Genomic DNA, 16,182 nt, shown 5'->3' with positions numbered 1-16,182 from the left:
GCCGGTGTAAGATCAGTGGTAGCATATCAGTTAATGTGTTTTTGGTCTCAGGTAACAGAAATTTTAGCCAAAAAAATTGCCTTTTGATTATACAATAGATATTTATCTTCTCACATAGCTGCTATGTAGTCCATGGCTCCTAAGTGACAGGAACAAGGTGCCTGTGCTCATCTTAGCCTTTCCCTCATATGATGGCTGCTCTGGCTCAGGTCATCACATCCTTATACAAACTAGGAAGAAGGAAGAAGAGCAGTGCTAGCTCCTGGGAATTCTTTTACCAGGAAATCAAAATGTTTCTCAGCTGTTTGCCATGGGCTTCATTTATGACTATTTGGCCAAATCTGTGGTAACAAGGTCATTTTGAATTTCAAGGGCAGCTGAGAGAGTGATTATCTAGTGTAGGATGAGACAGAGAAAGGCATTTAGGTTGGGTGTTAGGTTGCCCAGCCAGCAGCATCCATCTCATGTGAGGAGTACCCCGACACAAAACAAATCATTTCCCAGGCTTAAGAAATCCAACATCATTATTACATTACATCTGCTTTTAGAATGTCTAACAATCACTTAAAGTGGTTTGTTCAGCAACCCATTTATCTGTCTTTTAACCTGTTTAGTTCCCAGGGTGGAGGTATGTGCTTTTCTTGGCTGGATGAAATGTAGCATGGTAGTGTGAAAGTCAGAAGTTTAGTGGGTCTCTGGTATTTTTGCTCTGACCAAATGAATATAATTCCATCCTTGAAAATTGAGTTTGAGTGGCACTCCTAATCATCATTTTCTGTCTTATGATCTTCAGGGAATTCAGTTTCTAATAGAGAATGACCTGCTACAGAGTTCCCCAGAAGACGTCGCTCAGTTCCTCTATAAAGGAGAAGGCCTAAATAAGACTGTCATTGGGGACTATCTGGGTGAGAGGTAAGTTAAAGGAGGATGGGCAGCTGCACCTGGGCCTACCCTCCATTTTGGGGTTCTCGCAGCTCCTTAGCCACAAGTATGGGTTGCATGTGCTGACCCCCATACAGGGGGAACCTAGTACATAGTACAGTCAATTATTCCTCTTGTTTACTGTGTGGAAGGATGGGTATGGGGGCACTTGGGTCCAGGTGAGATCTGTGCCCCTTGGGGAATCGAGACAACTGACAGCACTGCTGCCTTTCTCAAAATCTTGGATAACCGGTTGGTCTTCTGAAGTTTGGCCCATAAATACCCCAGATGTCTCAGTGATTTTCCTCCCCATATCTCGTGGGGTGTGAATGAAGGTAAGAATTGATTGTTCATATTTAAAGTAGAAAGCAGCAGGTCAAACTTATTTTCCCAACCTTTTTCACCAACAGTCCACTTACTGTGCTTAGCAGAGGTTTAAGCAGTACATGCCAAGTGTGCCTAAATAGATTTGTCAAGGGCCAAAGAGAATATTGTTAAAAGCCCAGTGGTTGCTCAATCAGATCGTTTCTGTTTCCAGCTTTTTATTAAAAATACTTAATCAGAAGAACATTCCCCAACTCATTCTGTGAGCTTTCTACTACCTGAGACCAAAACCAAAGACATCACAAGAAAACAAAGCTGCAGGCCAGTATCTCTTAGAATATGGAAATACAATATTTCAATAATTTTTTAGGGAGCTGGGGCTGTGGCTCAGCAGTAGTGCACTTGCCTGGTATGTGTGAGGCACTGGGTTCGATTCTCAGCACCACATATAAATAAATAAATAAATAAAGGCCTATCAACAACTTAAAAATATTTTTTTTAAAATAATTTTTTAGGAAACAAATCTAACAATAAATAAAAAGGATTACACACCAAATGGGATTTATTCCACCAGTACAAGGTTAATTCAGCATGCAAAAGTCAAAGGTATAATATATATCAGTAGAATAAAGAATCTGACTCATGATCATTCCCATAACTGCAGAAAAAGCATTTGACAAAGTTCAACACTGCTTTTCATGATAAAAACACTCAAAAAAAACTAAGACTAGAAAGGAAATTCCTCAACAGGATGGAGGGCATTTGTGAAAAGTAGCTTAGCATAATTAAGATCAAGAGCAAGGCTAGAATGTTGGCTTTCACTATGCTATTCAACATGGTATTGGCATTTTTAGCTAGGGCAGTTGGACAAGAAAATGAAAATAAAAACATCCACATTGGGAAGAAATACAATTAATTCTTTTTTTTTTTTTGGTACCAAGTATTGAACCTAGGGGCACTCAACCACTGAGCCATATCCCCAGCTCTTTTTATATTTTATTTAGAGACAGGGTCTCACTGAACTTCCTAGAGCCTTACTAAGTTTCTGATCCTGGCTTTGAACCTTCAATTCTCCTGCCTTAGCCTCCTGAGCTGCTGGGATTATAGACATGCATCATCACACTTGGCAAATGAAACTATTTTTATTTGTAGATAACATGATCCATGTGTGTAGAAAATCTGAAGGGGTCATTGAAAAACTATTAAAACTGAGCAAGTTCAGTAAGATTGCAGATTACAAAATTAATATACAAAACTGAATTTTTTTTCAGTACCAGGGATTGAACCCAGGGGCATTCTACCACTGAGATGCACCCTCAGCTTTTTTTATATCTTATTTTGAGACAGGGGTCTGCTAAGTTTCTCAGGCTGGCCTCTCAACTTCAGTCTCCCAAGTAGCTGGATTATAGCTGCATTTCAGTAGCAATTAGCAAACTGAAAAGGATAACAAGAAAACAGCTCCATTATAAATAACAGTAAAAATAATAAAATATTTAAAAATATGTTTGGCAAAGGATGCACAAAATATTTACTCTGAAAACTAAAACATTGTTAAAAAGAAAAGATAAAAATGGAAAGACAGCTCATGTTCATGGGTCAGAAAATTTAATATTGCTAAAATGGCAATACTCTCCACATTGATCTGTAGATCAAATGCACTCCCTATCAGAATTCCAGCTGACTTCTTTGCAGAAGTTGGCAAGCTCATTGTAAAATTAATATGGAACTTCAAGGATCCAGAATAGCCACAGTCTTAAATAAGAACAAATTTGGAGGGCTGAGGTTGTGGCTCAGTGGTAGAGCTCTTGCCTAGCATGTAAAGGGCCCTGGGTTTGATCCTCAGCACCACATAAAAATAAATAAACAAAATAAAGTTATTTAAAAAAGAAAAGAAGAACAGATTTGGAGAACTTACACTTCCTGATTACAAAATAGACTAATGCTGCACTAATCAAGAGAATGTGGTACTGATGTAAGGATGGACATACAGAAGGTCATAGAATATAATTTAGAATAAAAAATAAACCCTAATATTTACTGTTAAATAACTTTGAATAAGACTTCCAAGGCAATTTACTGGGGTAAGAATAGTCTTTTCAACAAATGGTGCTGGGACAACTGAATACCACATGCAAAAGAATGTAAGAAGCAAAACCACAAAACACTTAAAACATACAGGTAAATATTCATAACCTTGAATTATGCCAGGATTTCTTAGATCCAACATCAAAAGTACAAACAACAGAAATACTTTTGTGCTTCAGATGACATCAATGAGAAAGTAAAGAGATAATCCTTTAGGAGAAAGATATCTGCAAGTCATATATAAATATAATAAGGACATATCTAGGATATATCCAAGATCCTAAATTCCCTGAATTCTGAAACTTTCAGAGCACCAATGATACTCAAAAATAATGGTTTTTAGATCTTTTAATTAGAGATGTTCAGCCTGTATTGAAATCCACATGGCATGGTGGTGGATAGCCAAGAGGGTAAGGCAAAGATTGAGACTTGGTTGCTCCATCTCAGAGTAGGGAACAGGGGACTGGTGGAAGAGGAGTGATGGGAATCCCACCTTATATTCAACACCTGTATTTGGGGTGCTTCACACCAGCTTGCACCAACTTGTGAGCCATGACAGGCAAGCATGCTCCCTCTGTGGAGCTCAGGCACCCTTCTGGCAGTGGGGTTTTGCCTTTATATCTCTAAGACTGACCCCTGAAGTGGCAGTGGCTGATGTGGTCACAGGCCTGCCACTCGCTATCCCCGTAACCTGGCTGATGCTACCTCCTCCCACACTCAGCAACAGCAGGCATGTATACCCACAGACCTTCACTCGTGAGTGTGCCCTGTACTGTGCCACTGTGCCAGTTTAGTGGGAATCAGCTGACAGGTGCATTGTCAGACAGACAGGTCTGGATCCTCAGTTTTTCTTCCTGTCTCCTAGGACAGGGTCTTTGTGGTCACTGCCCTCCTGGGACAGACAGGAGCCATCAGGACCCTGAAACAACATCAGAGACTGCAACACCACACCTTCCACATGCAGATCCCAAAGAGAAAGATGGAGAGAAGTTGGGACATGACCTTGGTGCCCTTGCACTTATCTTTCCCTCCCTCTTTCACCCCGCAAGCCCCAGATGGGGGAGCTGCCTGTGAACAGATGGCACTTGCCCACAGCCATGTCTAGTGTTGATGCTGACATAGGCTGTAGTGTTGACACGGTCAGTGAACTTGCCCAGAGAGTGAACACTGGTTTTCAAGCTGCATTTTTTTTTAGTACCAGGGATTGAACCCAGGGACACTCAACCCTGAGCCTCATCCCCAGCCCTATTTTGTATTTTATTTAGAGACAGGATCTCACTGAATTGTTTAGTGCCTTGCTTTTTGCTAAGGCTGCCTTTGAACTGGCGATCCTCCTGCCTCAGCCTCCCAAGCTGCTGGAATTACAGGCATATGCCACCATGCTGGCCAGGCTGCATTTTGTAGGCTCTCTCAACTAGGGCAAGTCACAGGTGTCTCCTGTAAGGTACAAGTGTTTTGAGAATACTGGCCTACGTTAATTCCAACATTCTGCTACCCTCAGGTGGCCAGTGGTGGGGGCAGGTAGAACCCCAGCATTTTGATACTTGGGGTATCCTCAATATATCTTGTGACCAGGTCCTGTGGAGCATCTTTCAGTTAAGAGCCAATGGCACACATTGTTAAGTCATTTCCTTTTTGTTGTCATTTATTTTCACGATTAGTTTTTAAAAGCTAATACAAGGTATTGTTTCTTTCCCAAGCTTTGCTTTCTGAGCCCAGTATTGTACCTTATGGTTCATGGCCTTGAGCAAGTTAATTTACTTTTCTGAGCCTCAAAAACCCCATTGGTGAAATGGGGGTGGTAATAGGCCTAGCTCATGGGGCCATTTTGAAGGTTTCAGGGTGCACACTAAGCACTGGGTAGGCCTCACAGCTTGGCATCTAAGTGGACCCGATTGGCCATGATGGTTGTCCTTTGGGGAGATTTTAATGTTCTTCTTCCTGACTCTTACCTACTATGAAAGTACACTCCTAAAATCCTATTAATTCTGTTTTGTTTTAAGCCTGAGAACAAATTTTTATAGTGAGAGGAGAATTTTCACTTGTAGTCATATAAAATTAAAATTGCAAAATCTTGCTGTAGGACGTGTCTTTCTTTTGAAGTCATTGAGATTACATACATTAGACTTGAATTTATTTCCACTCTTTCCTAGGGATGAATTTAATATCAAAGTTCTTCAGGCTTTTGTGGAACTCCATGAATTTGCTGATCTCAACCTTGTACAAGCCTTAAGGTTAGTATTTGCTGAACCCTGGGCATAGACCAGAGGAGGAGTCATGAGCAGTAGTGGCTGTTGATTCACTCCAAGGAACTCAGAGGGAGCCTGCAAGTCCTACAGACACTGGCTGCTCATTCCCATGTTCCTTCTGCTGCGTGACATTCTGCAGCCCTGTACAGGAATTGGAACATGCACACAGGGATGCAAATCACTCTTGCCTCCTTGTAACTTCCAGTTCTGCATCCTGCTCGTGGTTTCTTTGTTGTCCATCATTTTGAATGACATGCAGGAGTGTGTGTGTGTCTTCTTCACATTTCTGCTGCATGCTCTAGTTGGTGTGACCTTAACATCACCCCAACCCATTTTCCACTAGACTTGGCCTTGAGCACCAAGCACAAGGATGGAGGAGGACAATGCTTAGACACTCTGTGCAGCCCTGTTGGCACCCACAGTATACTCCCTGAATGCCCACTCGAACAGCTGGCCCTGCAATCTTGAGTGGCTGTCTCTTGGTCTTTATCTGTTGTGTCCTGGCTGGGTGGCATGGCTCTTCATTTAGTCTGGGTACTAATTCTGACCCACTGACCTATGTAGGAAGTGGCTGCAGGGACAGGCCTCTAGTGGGAGCCACCTGTCCTGCTCCAGAGCTGAGGCTATCATAGCCATGTCTTGTCTGTTCACATTCTAGACCTCCTTCCCTGTACTCTGGTCTTATTTACATGGTCTTATTTACATTGTGGCCTCACTTCAGCTGCAGACTGAAATATGCGTGGTGTTTTGTGTGATGCTCATAACACAGGGTCAGCCCGGGGCTGAGCCGTGCACTGACAGTGCGCAGACACAGGAGGCCTGCAGCCCTGCTTTCCATTTTCAGACTCAGTTTTTGAAAACTGTTCATCCAGAGAAAGGCACAGGCCTGGGAGTGTGGCGGGTACATCTACGGCACAGCCAGCATCACCTCTGTGGTACCATTTATTTTGGCTAGTTTCTGATCCATAGCAAAAGGCCAGGAGAGGGCAGAAAGCTGCCACTTCAGCTTTACTCCAGTGGGTCCTTGAGTGCTGCTTGGCTTGTCGCACTTCTGTCATTGGGCCTGTCCCAGTGTGCCCGAGAGTGGGGCTGCTGGTCTTTGGGAGTGCCCATAGAGCTTACATGGGGCAGAGAGAGAAGGGATAATAGATATTTCTAAAACCTATGTTTCATGGCTTATCAGGAGCTAGTTGCTATGGCAGCAAAAGTGAGACTGGATAAGGGGTCCTCAGGCTGGTGGCAGGGAAGCCTAGGGTGGCTTAGGGCCAAGGACGGTGCGCTGATGGAGCAAGCAGCAGGGAGGGGCCCCTGGGTGCTCCTTTAGTTTGAGGAGTTACCTGGAGCCTTTGGGCTTTTATTCTGAGGAAGTCAGAGGTGTGGGGCTAACTGAAGCCATCCATTCTGTGGAGCAGGGCAGGAGATCATTTGTCCTGGTGGGGGTGTGTTGCTGATCAACATGGGGCAAAGAGGGAGAAAGTCAGCAGTGGCCCAGTCCAAGCCAGCTGTCGTGATATCCTGGGATCAGGCAGGATATTGAGTCTGAAGCTGTTGAAGCAAGTCCTCAAAAAGAGGGACCCAAGTGGCAGGAGTCTGTAGAGTGAGGGCATTTATGGGACCTGCAGAGGAAGAAAAGCTCAGAGGGAGGGGAGCAGCATCTGATCACTGCAGGAGCAGCACCTTACAACCAAGGACAGTCCAGAAATTAGTTGGAGTTTATAGTTCCAATCTCATCCCTCATCCTTGTGCTGAAGTCGGGCTGGCTGTGGGACCCCAAGGTGCAGGACAGCCACATCTCTGCCCTCAGGGCTTAGGGCTGACAGGTAATAGGTGGTACTGGGTGCCTTGCAGCTGGAAAGCAAAGAAAGGGACAAGAGTATTGGCGCAGGGCTTGCCATTTTAGGTAGGGCAGACTCATGGAGACCTCAGTGAGAAGGAACATCTGAGAACAGAAGCATTTGATTACCTTGGGCATGATCCCTAAAGTAGAAGTGTGTCTGCCCCATCTAGGTAGCAACTAGATAGACTCTGTAGGTGGCCCCAATGGTGTGGATGGGCCATCGAGTCTGTCCTGCTGACTCTGACCTTGCCGTTGTGGGTGGAGGTAGGCATGGGGATGTGGGAGGGCTCATGTGGCCATGTGATGGGTGCAGATGGTGGTGACAATTAAGGGCAAGAAGTGCTGGCATCCTGGATGTTTTAAAGGCAGTGGCAGCAGACCTTGCTGAAGAGTTGGTTGTATCATAAAAAGGCAGAGCCTGTCTTGAATTACCAAGCAGAAGGAAACTGAATCTTTCCTTGTTGGCACCCCTGCCAGGGTGGCATCTCAGGCCAGGGAGAGAACGTCTTTGCTTGGGCAGGGAAGGAGCTGCTCTAGGTTCCAGGCTGGGTCCATCCTTAGCGTGGCCATGGGGTGAATGTCCATCTCTCTACAGGCAGTTCTTGTGGAGCTTCAGGCTTCCAGGAGAGGCTCAGAAAATTGATCGCATGATGGAGGCCTTTGCTTCACGCTACTGCCTGTGCAACCCTGGAGTCTTCCAGTCTACAGGTCAGTGGCCCAGCTTGTGGCCTAGCCCCCCACCCTTCAAGCTTGTTCCTAGAACCTGCCTTCCCTGAGCCAGGAGGGTCCTGCTTGTAGCCATGCATCAGACCCATCCCACTCTGCAGAGAGCTGCCACTTCAGGGGGTAGACCCAGGGCCCTCCCGCGAGGCATGCGTGGCAGGGCCAGTACACAGGTTCCTGCATGGGTCGTCCTGTGGGTCCCATACTCTCCATGTAGAAATTCCAGCTGGCTCAGGCTGCTGAGCCCTCTGCTGTCCACTGACTTGTTGCAGACACATGCTATGTACTGTCATTTGCAATCATCATGCTCAACACCAGCCTTCACAACCACAATGTGCGTGACAAACCCACTGCAGAGCGGTTCATCACCATGAATCGCGGCATCAACGAGGGAGGGGACCTCCCAGAGGAGCTGCTGAGGGTGAGTCCCGCAGGACCCTGCTGCTTGCTTTCTTTCTTTCTTTTCTTTTCTTTTCTTTTCTTTTTTTTTTTTTTGTGTGTGTGTGGTACCAGGGATTGAATGCAAGAGTACTTTTTCACTGAGCTACATCTCTAGCCCTTTTTACTTATTTTTAATTTTGAGACAGGGCCTGGCTGAGTTGCTGAAGCTAAACTGCTATCCTCCTACCTCAGCCTCCCGAGTCACTGGGATCATAAATATGTGCCACTGTGTCCAGCTTCAGAACCCTGCTTCTGAACTGCATCTTGCTGTTTCTCCTCCTTCCTCAAATTTATCAAAATGTATGAAAATTGGCAGTTCTGATTTATTTATCTAATTTTATCACTTATTTTTGTATTTTCAGACAGGGTCTCTGCCTCAGGCTCCTGAGGAGCTGGGATTACAGGCAGGGACCACCATACCTGTTGACTCATGGTTTCGAATTGCATATTTTGGGCATATTTTTGTTATCTTGGTCCTGCTCACTTTATGCACCTTCTTCACTGGAGATAGAGAGAAAGGGCAATTACTTCTCCTGTTTGAAACCCTGAACTTGCTGTTGTTTCTCCTCCTTACAGAACTTGTATGAAAGTATTAAGAATGAACCGTTTAAGATCCCAGAGGATGATGGGAATGACTTGACGCACACGTTCTTCAACCCAGACCGGGAAGGCTGGCTTCTGAAGCTGGGTGAGCCTGCTGTGTGTGACCTGTGCTCGTGGCCCCTCAGCCCACGCAGCAGCTCCCGTGGGGTTCTCCCAAGCTTCTTGTAGCAAAGCCCCTTACCACTTGGCAGCAACATTAAAAGACAATTCCGTTGAGCCAAAGCCTACTCTCAGCAGCTGCACGTGCCAGGCCGTTGGCTGCTTCCCTGAAGTGTGGCCTTTCAGAGTGAGGCCCTACTTGCTGTGTCCATGGCAGGGACTGCACAACCTATCCCAGAAAACTGCCGAGTTAGCATTTATGTAAATCCAGGGCAGTTTTCTGTATGAGAAGCAAGTGCATTTATCTCCAAAGAACCTGTGTGCCTTTCTCTTGGTTTGGCGTGGCTGTGATTTTTGACGAGTGGTTTAAATGTGCCTTCTTGTTGTTTTCCTTCTGCCTGTGGCTCCCACCTTTCTGTTCTGTGACGGGCTGTCCCTGCTTGTCCTGCGTTAGGAGGTAGGTACCCAGTGGCTTCCTCCCCTCCCCAGCGGCTCACTCCTCCTTCGGTTTCTCTCCCCCACGTTGGTCTGTGTGAAGCTCTGGTTTGTGGCTGCCATTCATCTGATCCATTTGGCTTTGGACTTGCTGGGTCAGCGTTGTGCACGGTGTGGTGTATTGGCACCCACCCCAGGGACAGGGACAGACAGCATCGGCTGGGACCAGGAACGCATGGGGACACTGTGTGGGAACAAACTTGCCCCCCACCCCTGCCCCATCTTTAGGTCCTGCAGCAGTGAAGAAGCTGGTAACCAGCCTGTCCCACAGCCTCACCAGTCTCCCCATACTAACCAAGCACTGCATGTTTACAGCTCCTGGAAACATCCTGGGGATGCTCTGAAGGCTTTCTCACTGGTGACGAGTCTAATGGCTCTTACACTTTATGGGCAATTATAGCAATTTTTAGGGGTTATTTTGACTCTGTGGGGGATGGATTTTTACCTTACGTTGACAGTAAAGGCCACAAGATGTGACTGCTGTATTTTCTCGAGGTACTTCTGAGAACAGATGATTGCTATGTGGCCTGTCAGACCTGAGGGCTAGAATTCTGGTGATTTTTATTATTTTTTCATGAAGGGAGGATGAGATGTTGCATGATGACAGTGTGACAGGCACAGGCCACCTGAGCTAATGGGATGGGGCTGTTTCCATGGGCCTGTTCCCACTGGGGTCTTCAACCTTGGCATTGCTCTCTAGCTCTTCTCTGGCTATGCCAGTGTTTAGAAGGATTCTGGATCTTTGCCTGAATACTGAGTGCTATAGCCTTGGACTCAGATGCCTGAGTGACAGCAGATATACCCCAGACCTTCCAAGTCATGTGGTGCTTGTGTCCTGGAGTGGGGCAGCAGGAGGACCGCATCTGGAGTCACCAGCAGTTGCACTCAGCCGTAATAAGTAGGGCACTCATTGGATTAAACTCCTTCCTTCCATTTCTTGCATTGCCCAAGAGTGCCCCCTTGAGGGACAGTGACAGCCATTCAAGTGGCCTCTGTTCCTGGGGAGGAGGCCGGCTCTGAAGACATAAATAAGTGAATGAAATAAAGGCACAAGACAATTCTTGTGTCTGTAGCGTGTTTTCTGGATGAGCAGATAAGAAGGCCATGAGGGAGTGCACAGAGCGCTCGTGTTTCTGTGCAGTTGTCCTGGGCACAGACGGGGTGCCAGGAACTCCCCATGCACCCAAATGTGGCCTCAACTCAGCGGTCAGCCAAGTGGGGCATGGGGTCTGCCTGGGCAACAGGTGCTGCTCTGCAGCATTGGCACGTGAAGCTCTCTTGCCCCGCAGCCCCTGTATCTGCTGTCTCCTTGGGAAAGCCAGAGGCCAAGGCCTTGCAGGCCTGCACTCTGCACAACAGGCCCTGGAGCCGCTGAATGACAGCAGGCTCGCTGCAGAGCTCCTGGGGCCTGGAGGTGCCTCTGCCTGTGGGCCTGCCCCAACTGTATGGAGGAGCCCAGGCCTGGCCACTAGGTACATCCAATGGTATTGGTCCCCAAAGGGCGAAGAGAATAATATATGTGCCAAAAGGCAAGTCTGGTGACTCAGGTCAGTCTCCAGGTGTGACCCTGTACCGAGTGGGCACGCAGAAACCCTCCCAGTACAGGGCAGACATTGCAGGGACATAGGCACCTGGCTAGACAAGTGTAAAACTCCAGAATGTGGGTTTCCAAATGTGCGTTCAGACAGGAATGTCGCACGCACAGTGTAAATTTAGCTGCAGAGCAGCTGCTGCTCCAGGCTGGGAGTGGGGGAGCTTAGGCATAGTGTGCAGGCCTGGCTTGCAGTTGTTGAGGAATTTAAGACAATGGGTTTCAATAGTGACTCATGTCAAAAACACAGAACGTGGTCAGAGCTGAGCTGCCATGGATGGGAAAGTGTGCGCATGCCTGTGCCATGCGTGCCCTTCGTGTGTGCGTGCACTCACAGGCCTGGGAGCAGTGGAAATAGAGATTTACAAATCAAAGTAGTGCTTACCTGTTGAGGAGAAGCTGGCTCCTGTGTGCAGGTGAGCGTGGGGATGGATAGTGTGGGCTGGGCCTTCTGGCATCTCTCAGCAGAACCTGCCATGGCTCGGAGGCCAGAGCATTGCCCATCCCTGCCAGGCCTACCTCTGAGCTGAAAGGTGTCCTGGGCTGGCAGACTTGGGCCCAGCCCTTATGGCATACCTCAGTCTGGGCTCCTGCGGCCCTGGCTAGAGAGACTCCACTGACCAAGGACTGGACGGGGGTGGGTTTTCCAGACACAACACTGAATGGAGAAGCAGTGGGGTGGGGTCCAGGGAACAAAGCTGAGGGTTCTTTCCTGCAGATCCATCTCCATCTCCATGACCAGTGATGATTGCAGGTCAGTGACAGTGGAGATGGGCATTCTAGGGGCAAACAGAGCCACCAGGCAGCCCTGATGGCCTGCTATGGTGGGGTGTGCTGGAAAAGCAGGCCCTGGACAGGAGCTGCCTGGGATCACAGACAGCTCCAGGACCCCCGCAGCTATGTGGAGGCAGGGCCTGTGGCTGGGAGGGCAGCAGAACACAGGAGCCCTCAGGGCCGCAGAATTTGGGTCTTCACAATGAGTGTAGCATAACCTCTGGGTGTATAAAGTAGGGGAGGGATGTGACCAGTAGGCTCTTTTGAAAAGACGCCTCTGGCTGCTGCAGGTGCTGGGTGGGTGGGGGCACCATGGCAGCTTCCAAAAACGCACTAGTGCCCGAGGGGCAGAGCTTTAGATGGTGATAGATGCAGTGGTAGAGGCTGCCATCAGCCGATGTGGCACAGGGCCTTGGGACTTGGGGAGACACCTGGAAGGAATTAGCATTGTCCTCTTCTCATGATGGTAGGGCACAGAATGTCCTTCTATCCCCTTGTTGCTGGAAAACTTTGAGATAAGGCAGGTTGCCCCGAGTGTCACCTGGACCCCATATAGAATGGGATCATGTCCCCTATATGGAACCAGCTTCCTGTGGGGCACCCTGTTAGGACTCCCATGCAGAATGGGCTCCCTATCAGGCCCCCATAAGGAATGGTCTTCCTGTCAAGATGGATGAGACGGGCCCAGCCCATGGGAGCAGGAGACTCCATGGTGAAGCTGTGTGCAGGAGCTGGGAACAGGACCCAGGCGTGGAGATGCTGAGAGGAAGGAATGTCACTCCAGGCCAGAGGAGCCTGAGCACAGAGCCTGTGGCATGAGGGTGTGATCTGGTGGCGGGGAGGGGCCCAGGGACATTCTGAGGGGATCTGATGGAAGTGGTATGGTGTTGGTGAGGACAGAGCGGGGTGGCAAGTCTGTCTGGGGAGAGGGAGGGACAACTGGATGCCAAAGCTTCCTGGCCCTTGCTTTTGTAGCAACTGGACTCCTGATCTGTTTTAGGCTGTCGAGGAAGGACAGATTGAAGGTCCAGTGAGTGAGGCAGGGGTGAGGGAGAGGTCCCAGCTGGGCTCTGGCAGGGCCTCTGCCTGTCGGGGTCAGGCTCTCTCCCTCCCAAACTGACTTTCCTTCTGGTGTCCTCATGCTGGGTCTCCACAAGCTGAAGCCCAGTCAGGGAAGCTCCTGCCTCAGCCCCGGGACATGACCCTCGCCTTTCCCCCACACCTTTCCTTCCACCGCTCTGTCTCCACGCCCCACACAGTGCTCCCAGTCCCGAGGAGGGATCCCAGACCCCAACTCTTCCAGCTCCCTGTCACCCCATCAGTACTGGGGAGCCCTGGGGAAGGGAAGGTAGGTCTCTTCTCACCTGCATCTGCATAGCGCTTGGGTCTGTTGTGGTGAGCAGTGTTTTCTTTCTCCCTCCTTTACTTCCACCCGCCCCGACACCTCCTGACTTCACCTCAGAAGCCAAGGCCAGCAGTTGAAGTTGTGCTGAGCGTCAGGGCTAACAGATCAGACGGACTGTGTGTGCATGTGTGTAGTGTGTGCTCCAGATCTTGTTAAAAGATTAATTTAATTCAATCTAATAGTTCCCTGAGCCAAGGGGTAATTGACTTTGATGGATCCCAGGGCTGCCCAAAGTACCCAGTAATGTGATAACGCCTGGGCGAAACAGGATTAGCTCTGGATAGACCTGGGTGAGCGGCGTTGACTTCATCATGTTATCATCTCATGTGGGGAGATTGCACCCATCCATTATGACTTTTCCAGGAAGCAGATTTGAGAGTGCTGTGTTATCTAGGGTGACCCTGGGTGGCCATGGAGAAGATACCTGTGTGGGCTGGGTGGGGGGTGCATGTGGGCCCCAGCCATGCACCCAGCCATCCCAACTGGACGGCCAGGCCACACAGCTTGTCCTGACTTTGCTAACTTGGTCAGAATATAAAGGTTTTCACGAAGGAGAAAACTAAAGCCCAAGCTTGGCTCCTGGGGTCTTTCTGCAAATGCAGTAGCTGGTGTGGGTCCTGAGCCCTCAGGCCTCGGGCTCCACAGCCCTGAGCACCTGACTCATGGGGCCCTTCTGCTCCTAGGGGGGCGTGTGAAGACCTGGAAGCGGCGCTGGTTCATCCTGACGGATAACTGCCTCTACTACTTTGAATACACAACGGTAAGGGGGGAGCCCACTCTTCCTCCTTCCAGCAGTCACCAGAGCCCCCCCGTGGTGAGGGGCCTTCGCCTACGGTCTGCTGAGGCTGCTGTGCACCTTTCTCTTGTAGGACAAAGAGCCTAGGGGAATCATCCCACTGGAAAACCTCAGCATCAGGGAGGTGGAGGACCCTCGGAAGCCTGTAAGTGGCTTTCTCCTGCCAGCTTCTTTCTACCCACGGGGTGGCGCTCCCCAGGCAAGGAGCCTGATGGCAGACAGCCTGGTCTGCCCCCCCCCCCCCGTGACATCCTCCCCCTTCTCTCCACCAGAACTGCTTTGAGCTTTACAATCCCAGTCACAAAGGGCAGGTCATCAAGGCCTGCAAAACAGAAGCCGATGGCCGAGTTGTGGAGGGGAACCACGTGGTGTACCGGATCTCTGCCCCGAGCCCAGAGGAGAAGGAGGAATGGATGAAATCCATCAAGTGAGTTAAGGTCTAGCAGAGTGAGCACTTGCCTTGGGGACTCACGGGACAAATGTTCTCTGTCTGTAGGAGCTCATGGGCTGCTGGAGAAGCTACCCTATCTCCATCTCCTCTCCAGTCTTGGAGGCCCTGGGCTGGTGGGAAGTGGAGGTCTAGGGCTTGTCCTAGGCCCTGATTTGCTCACTTTTTTTTTCCCCAGAGCAAGCATCAGTAGGGATCCTTTCTATGACATGTTGGCCACAAGGAAAAGAAGAATTGCCAATAAGAAATAGAACTTACCTGGCTCCGCAGGTCACCAGAAAAATCCACACCCCACAGCAGAGCTGCAGGGCGGGGAGGTGGGATACCGCTCAACACTCACAGCTCCCCCAGAACTGCGGCCCCAACACACACGCCAAAGCCTTGTGCTGTGACTTGGACTGTGGTCAGCTGCCACCTTCGGGGCACCCATGATGGGAGAGGACCAAAGCATCAGGCCCCCCGGCTGGGCTGTGGGAATCTTCATCGCACACACAGGACTCGCGCAGCAGGAACTGCGTTTGCACCAGTCATGCCACGCTTGCGCATTGGGGCAGAGTTGACCACTCTAGAAGCCGCTGCTTTATATCAAAACAGGAAAGGAAAAGCTACCACTTTTTTTATTCAGAATTTTTCTCAGATATATAGGATTATAGCTTTTATATGCCTTTTTATATTCTGAAATTATAATGAAAGATACTTACTTTCTAACAGTAGTATTTTTAGAATGGCAGCTATAAATTTAACTCCTGGACACAAGTATATACCGTGCACTGAAAAAAAGTCTATATATGCAGCACTCAGAGGGCGGGCTGTGGGGCACTTGCCCTGGGTAGGAGCTGCTGTAGGGCCTGGCTGAGAACAGGCAGGTGCTCTGGGGAAGGTGGTGCCTGGTATCCTTGAGGACGGGTACACTGGGGGCTCCGTGTGTGATCAGCTCTGCAACCTCCCCTCAACTCAGCTTTGGCCCCACAGATGCTTTCTAAAATAAAGTATTTATCCTGTAACTGCTGAATCCTAGACAATGAAGCCCTTTCCCTGGACACAAATCATCCATGCATCAAACCACACAAAACTGCTAATATTTGACTGTTTTTACCCCTAGAAACAGCAGTTTCATGTTGTTCAACTTTAATACATTGGTCTGATAGGCTTTTGACCACATTCATCAATATTTAAAACTTTTGGAAAAATGCTTATTTTGACATTATACTAATCTGATTTTTTAAATGTAATGGATATATAAGTACCTACAAATAATCTTATTCTTCCTTACTATCATGTTCTCAGAGATTTGATCTCCCCTGTGAGAAGAGCAAGCTATGACTGAAGGTGTGTGGCCTGTAGGGTTTTCTGTGAACAGTACACCAGGGTGGGACTTGTAAAGCTCCACA

At 48.6% G+C, this 16,182-nt stretch overlaps 1 protein-coding gene across 1 annotated transcript in view; it reads left to right on the top strand.

Annotated features, from left to right (window-relative positions):
- CYTH3 (cytohesin 3) overlaps positions 1–15,795 on the top strand; it is an 88,454-nt gene extending 72,659 nt beyond the window's left edge. The window contains exons 5-13 of the mRNA XM_081297561.1: positions 794–912; positions 5,484–5,564; positions 8,012–8,124; positions 8,412–8,560; positions 9,157–9,268; positions 14,231–14,307; positions 14,417–14,488; positions 14,616–14,770; positions 14,970–15,795. Of these exons, the coding sequence (XP_081153687.1) occupies positions 794–912; positions 5,484–5,564; positions 8,012–8,124; positions 8,412–8,560; positions 9,157–9,268; positions 14,231–14,307; positions 14,417–14,488; positions 14,616–14,770; positions 14,970–15,042 (951 nt within the window). The 3' untranslated portion in view covers positions 15,043–15,795. The remainder of the gene's footprint in view (positions 1–793; positions 913–5,483; positions 5,565–8,011; positions 8,125–8,411; positions 8,561–9,156; positions 9,269–14,230; positions 14,308–14,416; positions 14,489–14,615; positions 14,771–14,969) is intronic.
- Positions 15,796–16,182: the final 387 nt, after the last annotated feature.

This window comes from Spermophilus citellus (genome assembly GCF_964194105.1).
Source record: "Spermophilus citellus genome assembly, chromosome: 6".
Classification (NCBI taxonomy): domain Eukaryota; kingdom Metazoa; phylum Chordata; class Mammalia; order Rodentia; family Sciuridae; genus Spermophilus; species Spermophilus citellus.
The sequence above is the reverse complement of the archived record's forward strand: the minus strand, read 5'-3'. Positions and strand labels throughout refer to the sequence as shown.